Source organism: Diceros bicornis, chromosome 3, assembly GCF_020826845.1.
Source record: "Diceros bicornis minor isolate mBicDic1 chromosome 3, mDicBic1.mat.cur, whole genome shotgun sequence".
In the NCBI taxonomy this organism is placed as follows: domain Eukaryota; kingdom Metazoa; phylum Chordata; class Mammalia; order Perissodactyla; family Rhinocerotidae; genus Diceros; species Diceros bicornis.
In genome coordinates this window covers 16256095-16273694 of record NC_080742.1, presented here as the reverse complement: position 1 = coordinate 16273694, position 17600 = coordinate 16256095, and the positions used below count along the sequence as shown (strand labels likewise).

The 17600-nt window shown below is 37.4% G+C and overlaps 1 protein-coding gene across 1 annotated transcript in view; it reads left to right on the top strand.

The window, feature by feature from the left end:
• MAGI2 (membrane associated guanylate kinase, WW and PDZ domain containing 2) overlaps nt 1–17600 on the top strand; it is a 989343-nt gene that overhangs the window by 511498 nt on the left and 460245 nt on the right. Inside the window, exon 5 of the mRNA XM_058524198.1 lies at nt 15866–16076. Coding sequence (XP_058380181.1) covers nt 15866–16076 — 211 coding nt within the window. The remainder of the gene's footprint in view (nt 1–15865; nt 16077–17600) is intronic.

Below are 17600 nucleotides of genomic sequence, written 5' to 3'. Positions count from 1 at the left end.
GACTCCTTATATACTTTACCAGAATGAACTATTTTCTCTACGTAAATAAAGATTTTAGAGGAGTGCTCAATTTACCTCTCTATCATTTTCTTCATCTTTTCTCCTTTGAACTGTAGTTTATAGTTAGGACTATATATTCCTTTTTCTCTCAGACCATATCTGTGTAAAGTCAGTGATCATCTTTAAATATGTAATTTCTCCATGAAGTTCTACTAACATTATCAATGAAAATCACATAAAATATGTGAATACTCATTTTATGCTAACTTCCCTCTTTTTGCTCAAAATTACATCAGACACATGGATTTAGCCCATAGCACTTAGAAAAGCCATATAACGATCTTTCATTGTCTCAGATCAGAAATGTTTTTCTCTCTGACATACGTCCATTTGATGATGGAAATCAATGTAGTTCTGTCCTTAGAAATGTAGTTCTATCCTTGTTAAAAATAAAAATTACAAAAGTAAAAGTAAAACAAATATTGGCAAGTCTGCTTTAATGAATGCCTACATTTTTCTAGGCATATAGTACATATATTATCTCTAATCCCATAATCATAGTATATTTACTTAACAAATGAGTTGCTGATATTTAGCTTAAGGTGCTTGACTAGGGTTATGGTTAATTTAGTAGCAGAGTTGAGATCTGGACCCAGGAATATTTAAACTCATCCTCTTTCCACCACACTTCCCTGGGGCTGTTAACTATGCTAAGGATAAAGTTGCTCCTGACCTTCATAAGGTAAATCACAATCCTGCAGCTCAGTGTATTTCATCTACATTGTATTCTATTATAGTCATCCTTCATTGGGTTCATGGCAGTGGTTAGATCTAATGCTTGCAAGGATGATATATCCTTACATCATCTTAGAGAATCTGTCTTTAAACTGATATTTAAAATTCATATCCCCAGGAAACCTTCCCTTGACGTTAACCTCACCTATATTTAGACATCTTTATCTTGTTAGAGCTGACATCCAGCCCTATGGCTGCAAATACTGTAGATCTACCTGCAGCCTTCACTTTTCTCCAGTGTTCCAGGGCCATATTTCTAACTACTGCCCACTGGACTGCCCCACCTAAGCATTTCTTCAGCAACTTAAATGCAACATTCCACTTAAACTCGTCTCCCATAAAACAAACAAGCAAACCAACTCACAAAGTCCTTTACCTGATTTCTCTAATTCTTCTTTTCGCCCAGATAGCTCAGAGTTATCTTAGATGCTTCTCTCCCCCAGGCTGGATATATATTATTGAGTATAAAAAATCACTGGGCCTTTAGCTTCATCTCTTCCTTCCAAATATCACTGCCGTATACTACATCACTGCTTTATCAACTCGTTTGTGGATCACAAGTCTCCTAACTGACTACATTCCTCCAGGTTCCATCCCTATCAAATTACCTATTATTCCTCAATCAGTTAGAGATTCTTGAACCTGCACTTGGTCATGTAACTACCCTTCTCAAAACTTGGATGAGCTTCTAGTTCTGCTGCTTCAAACTCCTTGGGCAGCCACTCAGATGCTCCCACATTTGACTGCAGCATCTCTGTTAGCTTTGGCTCCCACTATTCCTCCACTCTCTTCTCTCCTCTACATCCCATACTCAGAAAACACCTTCATCTGTCTGATAAGGCCTTTCCTACATTTGAACTTCCTATTCTTTTATTCACAATTCAATGCAATTTTTTATTTTCGCTAGAAATCACTTGTTGACTCCCATAATGAAAAGTTGAGATGGTCCATCTCTGAATTATTTACACTTTTCATTCATTTGGGAGGTATTGGTTGGCCTGGTATTTGTAGGTAACTTTTCATGATGTGCATGTCTGGCATCCCCACATAGCCTGTAACATGGTAGGACAAGGACTGCTTCCACTTTTTACTTTTTAGTCTCAGTTATTAGTATATACCTTTAAATAGTTCAAGTTCTTGGTAAATCTTTATTTTTTAGTCAACCAAACCTTTAGAGAATGTCAAAATTTCACTATGTCAATATGATTAGATTGATTTCATGCTCATTTTGTGCTATTCATTGTCTTCAACATGCAGTGTTTCTAAGTTTGGAAGATGTAAGATTCCTGATCTTACATACCCTCAAAAGTTGTCTGATAATAAAATTAAATTATGCAGAAGTATATTTTAAAAAATATATTCTTAGAGATGAGAATTATTCAATCTCTGTAACTGTGAAAATACCAAAAATAGATGGGTGGTTAATAGATAAGTAGATAGACTTTTTTTTTAAGATTGAACTTTTCTGAAGAAAAGGAAATCCTGTGAACTATAGTAATTGGGTTAAGCTTTCTTGGATTTCTTTTATTTCATGAATTATCTGCTAAACTTTTCCGGAAAGTAATTCACTATTATATTGCAGCTTCCCCTCACCAGCTCTTAGTAAGCCTAGTGCAAAGAATTAGAAATGCACATATATTTTAAAGGCAGCTAAATCTCTCTGTTAATACACACACACACACAATGCCAGGAGGAACAGGGCCCGTGAGAGCTACCTTCGCCAACAAAGGGAATACAGTATGTGTACACAGAGCTGCCTTCTCCAGGCCCCCAGGCCCGCAATTAGTGCAAATGAACTGCATCTCCCAGAGAGCAAACAGAGTGTCCCTTATGTGATCACTGAGTGTCCTCAGCAATGATCTCAGTTCACCATTAGGGACCCGCATCCAGGTCCTGTGCCGCTTGGCACGCTGACTGTGCATGCACCATCAGTCCTGGGTCTGTGAATGAGCTCCTGTCACTGTCAAAAGAATTATGTCCTCCATAGTGAATCTCGCTGTTTTCCTGTGAATAATGGCCCACTCTGAAACCACCCCAACGCCTATCCCAGCTTATTTTTGTGTGGGTTCACAGAGACTGTGATGTGTGTATCCACTCAGATCTTTACCTTTTATTTATTTATTTATTTTCTTGAGGAGGCTTAATTTTATGATCTTGTTCCCAAACGTGGTACTGGATTTTATTTCTTCATTGGAGGGGCAAATTTCTGGGACTATTTTAAATTAGTCTTCTAAAATTAAATATTCTATTTGTAAATGAGGGGCATTCTGTCTTTTCTTAAAAGGATTATTTGAAAGTTAAAACTGCCCTGATTGTAAACTACTCTGAGTATCTAGGTGTGACTATAAAGTAACAAGATAACCACTTTAGAGTTTGTGGTTAGAAACTATAATAGTAATTGTAACTATGCCACTGGGGAAAAAAATGAAATCATGACTGGTTTCATGTCACTTTAAATCAAGGCAGACTCACTTTGTGATTAAACTGAAAGCCATGCATTATTTGAACATCCTCATGCCCTCAGACTGATTCAGCATTTTCGGGATCTTGCACTCAACCTTTGTGGAGAGTGGTTTTCTGCTTCTCTCGGGATTTATATGATACATGTGAGAGACAAATTTGATACATGAATGAGGAATGTGGAACAAGAACAACCAGGATAACACTCAGGTTTGTACAGCGCTTACAGAAGCCTGTGGACTGGTTGAAATGCTTAAGCATCTTCAGGTTCTCCAGGCATTCTTAGAGTCTAAGCTTATTTCTAATCATAGTCATCCCTTCTCTCTAGGTCTGATTTTCACCCTGTGTTCTATTTTCTTATCTCGTATTTCTCCTCATAGAAGTGGTTACAGTTTTGATGTGAAATCTTGGCTGCTTTATTTCCAGAGTGCTCTAGTTATTTCAGGCTGAGGGCTGGCCTCTGTCCCGAAGAGGGAAGGTCTGTCTGCACACTCATTCCTTCTACATAGCTCCTTTGTTGGGAATAACATCCTTATCTTTTTCTTCCTAATTGACTTCTTGGTCTCATCAAAAAATACCTTGACTCCAATTTGGCCCCAAAGAATAGCACTTGAATTATCAAAATCAAGATTAAATAGTCTTCCTCCTTTGCTCTTTCAGCCCCTTTGACGTTCCTAAAACTTCAGAAGGTGATGTTATGTTTCATATAGTACTAATCTCCTGATTTTTTTTCAGAATTTTGAAACCAAGATCTAAAAAATATTGTACATGCGTGTCCTATATTTCATTTCATATCTTGCTTTGGTCTTTAAATATTTTCCATACATGCATCAGTTTCTCTCGCCCCAAAGTTAGTTGAGGATTTGAGTGACTTGTTTCTATATGATAAGTATCTTTAGAGTTTATTACATTATGAAAATCATACAATTGCAAAGCTGTGAGGATTCATTTTATTGCCATTATTCCAGTCTATTTTTATTAAAATGTTAAAAATTAAATATCCAAAAAGAAGAAAATATATTAATTAATGCAGCTCTTCTTCTCCCCTGTTAATGGGAAATAATTTCCTTTGCTAATCTTTCTAGTGATTCTTTCCAATTTAATTTTTTATATGTTGGGATTTTTTTTCCTTGTCATCTTCCACTCATAGACCTTGAATTTTCTATTTTTGTAATTTCCCATATTGTTCTTTTAATGCTCCAAACAACTTCTAACCAATTGTGGGTTTTAGATATATATGAAAAATAATTTTGAGGTATTGAATATGCTTTCTTAGTAATTCACATTTCCCTGGCTAGCCCTCTGAATAGATGAGATTCAATTTGGTTACAAATATTACAGGTAAAAAGTAATTTCTTTACAGGATTGGGAATTTCTGCTTCCTCAATTGATATATCATCTCGAAAATAAGAAGCATAGTTAATCATTACCCTAACTTTTCTTAATTCTAATATTTTATTCTAGACTCGTGTTTCTTTCATGACCTCAAATAATAAAAGAAAATATTTGTTAACATCTCAAGAAAATTATATATGTAAATATATGTTTATATATATTAATAATAAACAATAATATATTATATATTACTATATATTAATATTATGTAATAATATTAATAAATACTAACCTATATAATAAATATATATTTTTTCATTGCCACAGTTTTTAAGGGCCACCCCTCCTCATTCTCATACCTTACATGAAAAGAATTTATAATGCATTTTTTTAGAGCTTAGAAACACTTTAGGAGAACTAAGGAGTCAGAAAATGCCAACTAAAAGTCAGTAATCAATGTGCATAGAAAAATCTCTGAAGGAGCAGAAAAAATAATCACCTTTGCTAGCTGAATTGCTGGAGCACTGTGAGTAGAAACAGGAGACCTACTTTCCACTGTATTTCCCCTTTGTACTTTTGAATTTACTCCATGTACATGTTTTACTACATGGAAAAAAGGAATTTTTTAAATTGATGAGCAAAAATTCACTAATTACTTAATGTGCAAACATTTTAGCACTTATGTTATAATTCCTTGTCTCATTTTAAAAGGTTTAGGAAAAGTAAGGAAAATTGATAAAAGCACTCTTTGAGCAATAGGCTATAATCTTGACTTCTTTCAATCAACTGGCTGTGTAGAATGCAGGTGGCCACTACATAATGCTTTCTTTCTGAAGAGAGAATGTCCTCCACTTTTCACTATAGGGTATAATCTATAATGTGGCTGTAATAAAAAATCAATTACAATGGTAATTTTCTCTTGTCCAAGAATCAACCCTGAGGTATTCATTCATTTACAAGAGCCTGTGGTTCAAATTCTAACTAAGTACTTCAGCTTCTAGCAATAAAACAAATATGCTCTGACAGTCCCCCCCCACCCTGGCCCCACTACAGTACAGTAAGACCTGGGATCAATATAACTAACATACTTTTTGATGAGATTGCTGAGTTTGCAAGAAAGCAAGGGAAACCTTCAAGCCCCACCACTTCCACTGCTGTGGTCACTACCACTGATGAACAGAAACTGGAGTGTGGAGCCATCTGTTGTACGCAGACTTGAAAGCCAAGCTTGCCCTGGGGAGCTATAAGGAGACTAAGCCTTGAGCTAATATGAAATTGTGGAGCCACGTCTCTGACTCTGCTTTAAATCAGTACCCTCCACGGTGCCAAAGTGATGCACGTTCATAGCTCAGTAGCAGCCCCTGACGCCCAGCAAAATAAAATGTAAAATTCTATGGGAAATAATACAGAACTTGGAAAAAATGTGTGGTTTTTGAGGACTATTTTTTCTCCTTTAAATCACTTACCCCCACAGCATGTCTCAACTGAGGAAGAAAAACTCAATTTATGCAAATCTTAAAAATCGTATAAAATCGACCACACTTCCTGTTTCTGTAGGGCGAAACCATCTAAGTTGCTTGATTGATTTAACCACGCAATTTATTTAGTGTTCTAAGTAGTAGGACTCACTGATAATAGTATGTAACATTTACCGAACACCTACTGTGTCTAGTAGTTTACTCTTCTAAGCAATTTAAATACATGTCACATCTAATCCTGATAGGTGGGTAGTGTTGTTGTCCCTGTTGTACAGTTAAGGAAGTTGAGGCATGCACAGAGTGGTTAAATAACTTGCTCAACATCACACTGGAAAAGACAGATTCAAACCAGGCGGCTCGACACCAGCCTTAGCAATTACGTTCTACTGCTTCTTGTGGAGCATGCTTGTTGCTATCTGAGACTTGCTAAACAAAAAGCAAAAAAAGTTTTCAAATTCTCAAATTTTTTCTATTACTTATCAATATGTTCCTCAATCTTTTTCTCTCCTTAAATGTTTTCTAGCCAGGCTTATTTCCCAAGAAATAATATGAAGACAGAAGAAAAAATTGTTAGATTTATTACAATTTGTCACATAGCCATTAGAAATATAAATCACAGAGCTCTGTCATGGGGTAAAATGAATTTTTGAAATTCAAATTTTATGACTGTTCAAAGAAATAAAATCAACAATTTCCTATCTAGCTTAAAAATATTATTTTCCCTCATTTCAAAGGATAGCAATTACAGAGAGCTGAACAGTAACTATATGCATAGACGATGTCCAATGAAAATATGGATAAGGTATAAAATAGGCAATCTTCTTCTTGAAATGGTTTTATCTTGGTTTCTGATTATTCTTGAATAAAACCGGGTGGGGGCATTCAAAACCATGGCATTCTGATTTATCCTCAGTCTTGCATCCAAAAGGCAATGTGTTAGACACTGGTGGGCAATAAACACAGAAGCAAATGGAATGGCTACTATACACATTAGTGTAAAATTAAAACCTGAGACTGGACCAGAGCTATGGAATTTATGTGGACTGGAGTGAGTGCAAAAATGCATACAGTTAACTCTCTCCCAGTTAAATGGCTTTCAGTCCCTGTGCTATGTACAGATCTTTTAGCTCCTCTGATTTTCTCATGAGAAGGAAGAAATCATTTGCTGAATCCAACGAAACCATTAGGGTAGGAAAGATGAAAGAAATTAGATTTCTTAATTCTTCACAGCAGTAAAAGTGTACATAAACTATGGTTTTTTAGGTTATTGTTTGTTAAGACCGTATATTATCAATGTCTGTTTTGTGTCCCAATGTTTCTGTAGAATTTCTATGAAATTCCACAGTCCTGGGCAAAGGGAAAATTTTTTCATCATTACCATTCTTAAAAAGAGGTGTTCCTTCTTTGTTGAAACATTCTTTGTTTCCACTGTTAGTGCAAAAAAACCTTGCGCTGGTTTGCAAGGCATCTAAGTGACCTAGAAATGCAAAATGGAATGCTCAAAAAGTGCCAGTGTTTGATAGCGTCTGTTCACTTCAGCAGCAAGCATCTTAGGGAAAAATTACATTTACATATCCAAAAAAAATCATGTTTAGATTTAACAGTAAAAGCATGCTGAGAAATGTGTCTTGGAAGACAAAAAGGACAGTTCTACCTGACCTCTTCCTAATCAGGAAATAGCTTCACACCAGTGTAAAAGTAAAGCATATGTGGGTTATTTGGCTCCTTCTCCTTTGTCAGAATTCAAATAGTCTAGGACTTCTCAAACCACAGGTCTGACATATATGAGATTTGCGTGAAGGCACATTTGCTCACATATATTTCTGAGCTGAACTCCAAGGGAGGAGGGGGGCACTAGCAGGAATGACTATGCATACACCCTGGGTTGGCACATAAGATCTCTTCTTTCCCATCCTTTATTACTAAAAGTCTGTTCTGGTGGTACATCCAGACCATGGACTATTATTCAGTGCTAAAAAGAAATGAGGTATAACGCCATTAAAAGATATCAAGTAAACTTAAATGCATATTACTAAGTGAAAGAAGCCAATATGAAAAGGCTCTGTACTATATGACATTCTGGAAAAGACAAAACTATGGAGACAGTGAAAACATCAATGGTTGCCAGGAGTTAGAGGGGAGAAAAGGGTGAATAGGCAGAGCACAGAGGATTTTTAGGGCAGTGAAACCACTCTATGTGATACTATAACGGTGGATACATGTCATTATACATTTGTCCAAACCCATAAAATATACATCACCAAGAATGAACCCTAATGTAAACTATGGACTTGGGGTGATAATGATGTGTCAATGCAGATTCTTCGGTTGTAACAAATGTACCACTCTGGTGGAGGATATTAGTAATGGGGGAGGCTATGTATGTGTGGGGGCAGGGAGTATATGGAAAAGCTCTGTACTTTTCTCTTAATTTTGCTATGAACTTAAAATTGCTCTAAAAGACAAAGTCTATTAAAAAAAAAGTCCATTCTGTTATTAATGGGTACTTTCTCAGTTATTTGTACAATACCCAACATATCTGATGTAAAAAAAAATTAAACCACATACAGAAGAAAGAAATAATCGTTATCCAAAATGTAAAGTTAACTTTTATTTTCCTTACTAAGCAGGGCAACAATTATGATGTATCGTGAAACAAAAATTTAGAGTCCCAAACATGGTAAATATTGGTTCAGTGGATTGTAAGATAAACTCGCCTAATATACAGTGTAATGAGTTGAATTGTGTCCCCCCTAAAAAATTCATATGTTGAAATCCAAGCCTCCAGAATCTCAGAATGTGACTTCTTTTGGAAATAGGGTCATTGTAGATGTAATTAGTTAAGATGAGGTCATACTGGCATAGGGTGAGCCCCGATCCAGTATGACTAGTGTCCTTGTAAAAAGGGGACATTGGAACACAGGCATGTACCCAGCTGGAATACCGTGTGAAGACTGGAGTTATGCTGCCACAAACCAAGGAGCTGCCAAAATCCAGCAGAGATGCCTGGAACAGGTCCTTCCCTAGTGCCTCCAGAAGGAGCAAGGCCTTGCCAAACCCTTGATCTAGGATTTCTAGTCTCCAGAACTGTGAGACAATAAATTTCTATTGTTTAAGCCTTCCACTTTGTGTATTTTATTTCAGCCCTAGCAAGCTAGTACATACCAGTTGGACCACATTCTCCTTGACTGCCCACTGCCTAGCCTGGTGCCTGGCACTAAGTAGGCTTTCAATAAATGTTCAATTAATTAATTAATATCATTTTCCTAGTAATATAGGAAATACAACGCCAGTTCCTTCTCTCGCTGGCTGTTAAATATTGGAGTTCTTCAGACAGCTGTCTTGGGTACTCTTATTTCCTGTGCTATATTGCCTCCCTAGAAAATTGTGTACAACTCTTTTGTGTCATTGAGTATCATAGTACTCTATATAGTTACCCAGATTTGTAGGGATGTTACTTCCTCTCCACGCCCATGTTGTCTTGCATGTCAAAGAGGGTACTTAATTTGCACTCCACTGGCCCGTTGACTTACTCTGCCCGGAAGAGGTGGAGTGATTTATGAGTGGCAGGATAATCTGGGCCTGCTTGGCTCAACTCCTCTTTTTCTTCAATGCTCTGTGTTGCTCTTCTGGGAATAGGTTCTGCCCCTGCCTGAGAAGCCTGCCCTGGTTCAGTGCTGCCTGTGGGTCCATTGGCCTGATTCTGGGTTTCACCAGAAGCCTTTGACTCTCACCATAAACTCACCCCTAGATTAGCCTTGTGAATAGTAAATGTGGGAATATTATGGGTCTCAATGTATCTTAGTTAATTTTTTTGTCTTGTTTTGCTCAGATAGAGAAGGTAGGTGTTACTTATTACTTCACTCTCCACCTGATTCACAAAAGCCTGATAAAAAAGTTCTTTTTCTCTCCCCCATTAAGCTCTTGTCCAGTATCTTGCACACTGTAGGTATTAAATTCATGTTTGCTAATGTAATCATTGACCAATTAAATAAGAATAAAGGAATGAATGAATAAACAAATGAGTTAGTTAGACTGGGAAAACTTGGCTCAGTAATCTCTGACACATCAATAAATATAGACATCTTCAAAGACGAGATTTTTTTTAAGAGATGTCTTACATTTCTCTTAAAAATAAAATAGTATTATATAGTCAAAGAAAAAAGTTTATTTGTTCATAGCTAAGCTTCTTGAGTGAATTCTCTGTGAGCATATTCTATATTTTCTTTTCATTCATTCTTTAATCCATTCCAACCTGTCTTCCGCACCCACCACTCCACTGTAACTACCACCATAACTGGTAGCTAATGTCCCTAGTGACCTCCATGTCATTAATTTCATTAGATTTTATGTCCTTATCCTGCTGCACTGTTCAGAACCTTTGGCCACAGTTAAGTGTTTCCTCCTCATTGCCCTTTGCTTGGCTTCGATGGCATGAAGATCAACTAGTTTTTCTATTACTTCCCTGGCTGCTCTTTTCTGACCGTTCTCTCACTGACTGTTAAATGTTGGAGTTCCTCAGACAGCTGCTCTAGGGAACTTTGCTGCACTGTCTCTCTAGGCAATTTCATTACTTCTATGGCTTAAATTATAATACAATCTAGCCATATGCTGTTGTCGTTCAAGTTGATTCTCTCCAGCCCAGAACCCTCTGACATGACATTTCCATAGTGAGTTTGGCATGGGCCTCTGTCCTCAGTGTGCTCAAAACTATCCCCACAGCCTCCCCGACTCCCCACAGAGTCCTGCACCTCCTCACATGTTTCCTATCTCAGTGAATAGCTTTGTCACCCGCTAGGTTTACCATGACTTCTTTTTCCGTATCTGTCCAGGTTTTTTTGTTTGTTTTTTCTGTGTGTGTGTGAGGACGATCAGCCCTAAGCTAACATCCATGCCGATCCTCCTCTTTTTGCTGAAGAAGACTGGCCCTGGGCTAACATCCATGCTGATCTTCCCCACTTTATGTGGGACACCGCTACAGCATGGCCTGACAAGCGGTGTGTCAGTGCACGCCCGGGATCCGAACCCAGGCCGCCAGCAGCAGAGCGCATGCACTTAACTGCAACACCGTGGGGCCAGCCCCATGTCCAGATTTTTTTGAAAATCCTCCCAAATCTACTCTCTAAATATTTTTTCAGTCCACTTCTTTCCATGCCCATGCCACCGTCATCTCTTGTCTGGAACACAAAAATAACTCCCCACTGGTCTGTAAATATCTAATCTTGCCATCCTCAAACCCCCAGAATAGTTAAGGGGATGTTTGTGGAAGATGAAAATCTAATTGTGTCATCCCCTGGATTAAGACACATCAGTACCTTCTCATTGCTCTGGTCCCAAATCTTGAGCATGCCTTCTAAGGCCTTATCTAACTCAGTCCTTGTTCATCTATTTCTTTCTGCCTTACCTTCCTCTGAAAAAAGTCTCTTGACTCCTTTTTCAAGTCTCAGATTTGATAGCACACTGGAAAAAAGGCTTTCCTTGACTCTTAATATGAGATTAGGTGAATTCTTATGCGTAAGATCTCATCTTTCCCTTCGGTAGCCTTCATCACACTTAAAATTGTTTGAAGACTACACCTCTTGACATATTTTGAGTTCCACAAGAGCAGGGATCATGCCTCTCTTGTTCACTCTTTTGCCTTGACACCAATTGAGTGCTTAATAAATATTGATTAAGTGAATATTGAATAAATGAATATATTCAGAGACTGACCTTGCATTCTAACTTTTCAAATGCAACATGACATTTGGAAATACCTGAGAATAGTGTGTTTCATGTATTGGTAATTACATGTTGTAATAAAGTGCAGCAAAGAGAATCTAAAGAGAGCAGTGGTACCTTCTCTCACTTCTTTCTTACACAGTTTACAAATGTCAAATCTGTGTGAGGAATCAGCCGGGAGACTACGTCACAAAAGGCCGTATTATATTCATAAAGTCTTCTTGTTAAAGGCAAAACGATGAAATCTTGTAAAGTGTTCTTGTGCTTCCTAATTCCTCAAGATGCTTTAATATTGCTCTCTGAGATTGGTGTATATGGGGAAAAATTGATCCAATCAGTTGATTGAGACAAAGATGACATGCTACTTTAATTTACTCATTTAAAATCATCTTTGTTAATCTTTAAAGTTATAAAAAATAATAGTCAATGAATGCAAAGATATGTAAAGAAAACTTCTCCCACCCTTATCCAGATTTACTATCCTTAGGTAATCAAAGTTGACAATCTGTTGTACATCTTTCCATCCTGTTTTCATGCTCATATAGTTATATACAAAATTATATGCATATATCTAGCTTAGTGTTTGCTTATTTAAAAAAATAGGATTAACAATATATGTTACTCTGCAACTTGGATTACTCTTTGAATAGTAATCTGCAGCACCTTTTCCAGGTCAATATATACAGATCTAATTCATTGTTTTTACACTATGTAGTTTTCCATGGTAATGATAACCACAATTTATTTAATCATATTCTCATTGATAGGAATTCTAATCATTTCCAGGGCTTTGCTACTACAAACAATGCTGCAATAAATATTATTATATAGGTATCCTTACATACCACCACCTTTATTTCTAGAAGATATATTCACAAAGTGGGATTACTGAGTCAAAGTATATGTGTATTTGTATATGTCTGTGTGTGTGTATGTGTGTGTGTGTATATATATATATATGTGTGTGTATATATATATGTATATATGTATATTTTGTGAGGAAGATCAGCCCCGAGCTAACATCCGTGCTAATTCTCCTCTTTTTGCTGGGGAAGACCGGCTCTGAGCTAACATCTATTGCCAATCCTCCTCCTTTTTTTTTCCCCAAAGCCCCAGTAGATAGTTGTATGTCATAGTTGCACATCCTTCTAGTTGCTGTATGTGGGATGTGGCCTCAGCATGGACGGAGAAGCGGTGCATCGGTGCGCACCCGGGATCCAAACCCAGGCCACCAGTAGCAGAGCGTGCACACTTAACCGCTAAGCCACGGGGCCGGCCCTGTATATGTATATTTTTTAATGTTAATAGCTTTTGATTATATTCCCAAATGATTGGAGAATTTCATATTTCCAAGATGGCTGCCTTATCCTCACATTGACATTGCATATCAATAGTGCTCTCCTTCCAGTTTCTGGGTTAAGCTGTCCCCACCTCACCTTCTGCCATGAGGAAGCCATAGTGATCCTCACTGAAGGCCGAGTGGTTCTCTCCTCTTAGCTACTTTCCGAGTCTCCCACTGGAGCATACTTGACTTCTGGATGAGGTCCATGCCACAAGGAAATCTTGGGGGTAGTATTTACCAAATGTTTTCACTCCACATTTCTCTGCTGTGACCTCCCAGGGGAGATTTGGAGCCATTCTGGAAAACATTCCTCCCAAAGTTCTAAACTAAGGTAGTTCACAGGCCTCCTCTGCTTTTGGCTCCCTTGACCTTTCCTGTGATTTCCCTCTTCATCCCACCACTGTGCCACACCCCAGACCAAAACCTAAAAGACGGTGCTGTTGAATCCCTGAAGGAACCAGGAAGTTTCTTAAATCTAAAGATTTTCCCTTTGAATCTCTCTCGAAGCCACCACCTTACCTTGTAGGAAATTCCTCTACATTATATCTTTCTTCTTGTTTACCCCAAGAATGTTTCTTTTTCTAGATGGTACCTTTTCTACTCTTCCCTGACAAATAAGACTCATGGTCTGTCTTTAATGGCAGAAAAGCTAAATGGGAAGGAAAAAGACCTGAATAGCTCAAAGAGAATATACATTAGGGGATATTTCAAAAATAACCCATTATAGGTCTGGCCCCATAGTGTGGTGGCTGTGTTTGGCGTACTCTGTTTCGGTGGCCCAGGTTCACGGGTTCAGATCCCGGGCACAGACCTACATGACTCATCAAGCCATGCTGTGGCAACATCCCATATACAAAATAGAGGAAGATTGACACAGATATTAGCTCAGGGCTAATCTTCCTCAAGCAAAAAAAAGGGGGAGGTTGGCAATAGATGTTAGCTCAGGGTGAATCTTCCTCAGCAAAAAATAAAAAAAAACTCCCATTATGTGTTAAGTCTACACCTTGACCAAAATACTTGCCCAGTAATCTCATCCCACGAATATATTGCCTTTAAAACTATCTTGTTTACCCACTCTCTAATGTACCCCCTGACAAGATATTTAGAATGTCTTTATTTCCCTACCCTTTCTCCACCCTTTGGAACCAGAGCTTTCCCAATATAAGGTTTAAAACCCATGCTGGTAATAGGTTTTCCATATAATATTTTTCTTCTCTTTCAAGAATCTGTCTTTAACACAGACTACAAATTTCCAGAAATGTGATCATCCTCTATTTATGTTTAACTATACTATGCAGAATTTATTTCTTCTTAATTTTTCTTTCTCTTTTTCTCTCTCTATTTTGAGATCTCTACTCTGATGCAATCATCATGGTATGGTTAGAATAAAATACCTCAAATGTTCTCCTCAGGTAGGATACATGGGTAGTGTGCATTCAGAACTTTTGCATGTTTAAAAGTGACTTTCTTTTGCCTGGATTGATGAATAATTTTTGGCAGAGTTAAGTTCTTGGCTTGCTGTACTTTTTTTCTCAAGTTACTACAGATGTTACCTTACTGTCTTTGAGCTTTGAGTATCACAGATTTGTTGCCAGTCTTCATCTACTTTATATGTGGGTTGCTGCCACAGCATGGCCGGCAAGTGGAGTAGGTCCATGCCCGAGATCTGAAGTGGAGCAAGTGGAACTTGAACCACTCAGCCACAGGGCAGGGCATTAAAGTTGCTTTTTAACATTGCAGTTTGAAAATCTCATCTAGATGTGTTTACGGGTGTATGTGCTTGGTTAATCCTGCCTCAGATTCAGTGAACCATTTCAATGTGGATACTCAGTGTTTCTTCTTCTAGGTAAGTTTTCCTCTATTTTTTGTTATCATTTCTTCCCTGTGTGTTCCTTTTCCTCATTCTGGAACTCACACTATTTACATCTTGGGTCTGTCCTCTAAGCCTTTTGTCTTAGGTATATATCTCTTAGTTTTTGGTCTGTTGTGTTAGTTTTCCATTGCTGCTGTAACACAAATTACCACAAGCTTAATGGCTTAAAACAATGCAAATTTACTATCTTATAGTTCTGTAGGTTAGTGGTCTGACATGGGTCTCAATGGGCTAAAATCCAGGTGTTGGCAGGACTGTGTTCCTTGCCAGAAGCTCTAGGAGAGAATCCCTTCCATTGCCTTGCCAGCTTCTGGAGGCCGTCTCCATTTCTTGGCTTGTGGTAGGTCCCCTTCATCTGTCTTCAAAACCAGCAACAGTGTGTCTCTTTGGCCATTCTTTAGTAATCACATCTTCCTCTCAATCTCTTCTGCCTTGCTCTTATACTTTTAAGGACGCTTGTCATTAAAATGAGCCCACCTGAATAATTGAAGATAATCTCTTAATTTCAAGGTCCTTAATTTAATCATATCTGCAAATCCTCTTTTGCCATGTAAGGTAACATTTACGTGTTCCAGCAGGTAGGACATGGACATCCTTAGGAAGTCATTATTCTGCCTACCACACCTGTGTTGTGAAATGGTCCTCTGATTCAGTAATCAGCAATAATTCATTGAAGGATAGACAGGAAGGATGAGTGAAAGGGGAACTCAAATGGCCCTAGTGATAATTTTGAGAGCTGTTTGCAATTATGCTTTCCCTATTAGCCTTCATCAGGCTTATTCCCTGGTGCAGTGTACTCCACACTCATTCAGAAGTTACTCTGGTTAGAGTGACTAACCACATGCTCTTGTTCTCTTGTAGAATCCAGTGAACATGAAGACAAGAGTGCAGGTGCCTCAGGGGAGACACCCTCCCAGCCTTATCCTGCACCAGTGTACAGTCAGCCTGAGGAGCTGAAGGAGCAGATGGATGATGCAAAACCAACTAAACCTGAAGAGAATGAGGAATCAGACCCATTGCCTGATAACTGGGAAATGGCTTATACAGAGAAGGGTGAAGTCTACTTCATTGAGTGAGTTGCACACATTTCTTTGAACATTGCTCTAAAGTTCATAACAGTATATAAAGGATGTAGCAAATGGAGATGTGGTCAAAATGAAATATTGAATTTTTTTGTTTCTGGTATTAGCTTCCTTCTTTGTGAGAAAATAATGGGATAGGACACAATTAAGGATCCTAGATTACAGCTATAAATCAAAGAATGAATTAAATAATTACACTGTAGAACTCATTGCAATCATGACAAAAAAGGCAAATCTCCCTGCAGTGTTATTATTGAATTAGAAATAGTGTACATATTCATGTGGAAATGCTTACTCTACTATTCCAAGACCTCCATATAATCCAAATGAGATAATCCCATCTTTTAAGTCAGATTGCTGGAAACTTCCTCCATCATGTGCAGTGGTTTAATGCGATGCAGCTATTTAGAGCAAAATACTTGCAGGTTATAAAAGAAAATGTTTGAAGCATTTGACCCTGAGGTCAGGTGTCAATAAAATCTTTTTTTTTTTGTATAGTTCATCATACTGCTGTTTATTAAATTCCATTCTCTTTGGTCCGTGCCATTTTTATGACTTGCCAAGGAAACTGAAATGCTAATCCTGAACTTCCTGGTGATATTTACTCAATCTAATCTTTTCTTTCCTTTGGGACTTCTTTTTTTCAAAACTGAATTTTTAATGTATTTTATTAACAATACTGTCTAGCTTTCCTTTTCTTTATATTCTAAGAGTAGAATAACTTTTTAAAATGAATTCCTAAATTGAAGATCTTAGCACAAAATTAAATTGTTGGTGTGCATAAGACAATCAAAATGTTCATTAGAAAGAATAAAAACTAAAAATATTATAAATGAAGAACACTTATTCTCTGAAAGTTGTACAAGACTCAAAGAGAAAAATTAACAAAATCTGAAGTTTTCAGTGCTGACGGTGGATAAAAATATGTAAACTCTGATTATTCAAGAAAAATATTAGAACTGAATTCCCTTTCCCAATCTGGAGTGATTTATGACTTAGATCTCCATAGGCAGAACTCAGTTGTGAAATTGAAATGTTACCACATGCCGATATTTAATTCTCACATGAAAGTGGAAACTTTGATACATGTTTCAAGGGAATATATAATGAGGTAATTACTTGGTGTTCTGCTTGACTCCAACATGGATGAGAAATGCAGTGTTTTGCAGAAAATGAATCATTACTAACCATTCACCTTTTGACAAATCTTATAAGTTTAAAAAAAGAATAAAAATCTCTTGCATTATTTCTTATTGCTATAATCAATGACCCATAGACAGCTTTTATCAATTGATTGGAAAAGGGAAAGTCACATAGAATTTTTTTTAATGCTCAAAAGTATTTATATCTAAAAATATAATTTTATTATTGACAAGCACAGCATGGCACCATTGTAGACCAGAAGTCAAAACAGAAATCCTAGATGTGAGGTCACACATTAATGTTCAGACAAGGAGACTGATGATATACATAGTTTTATTACATAACACAGGCGGAGTAAGGCTATGTGGAAA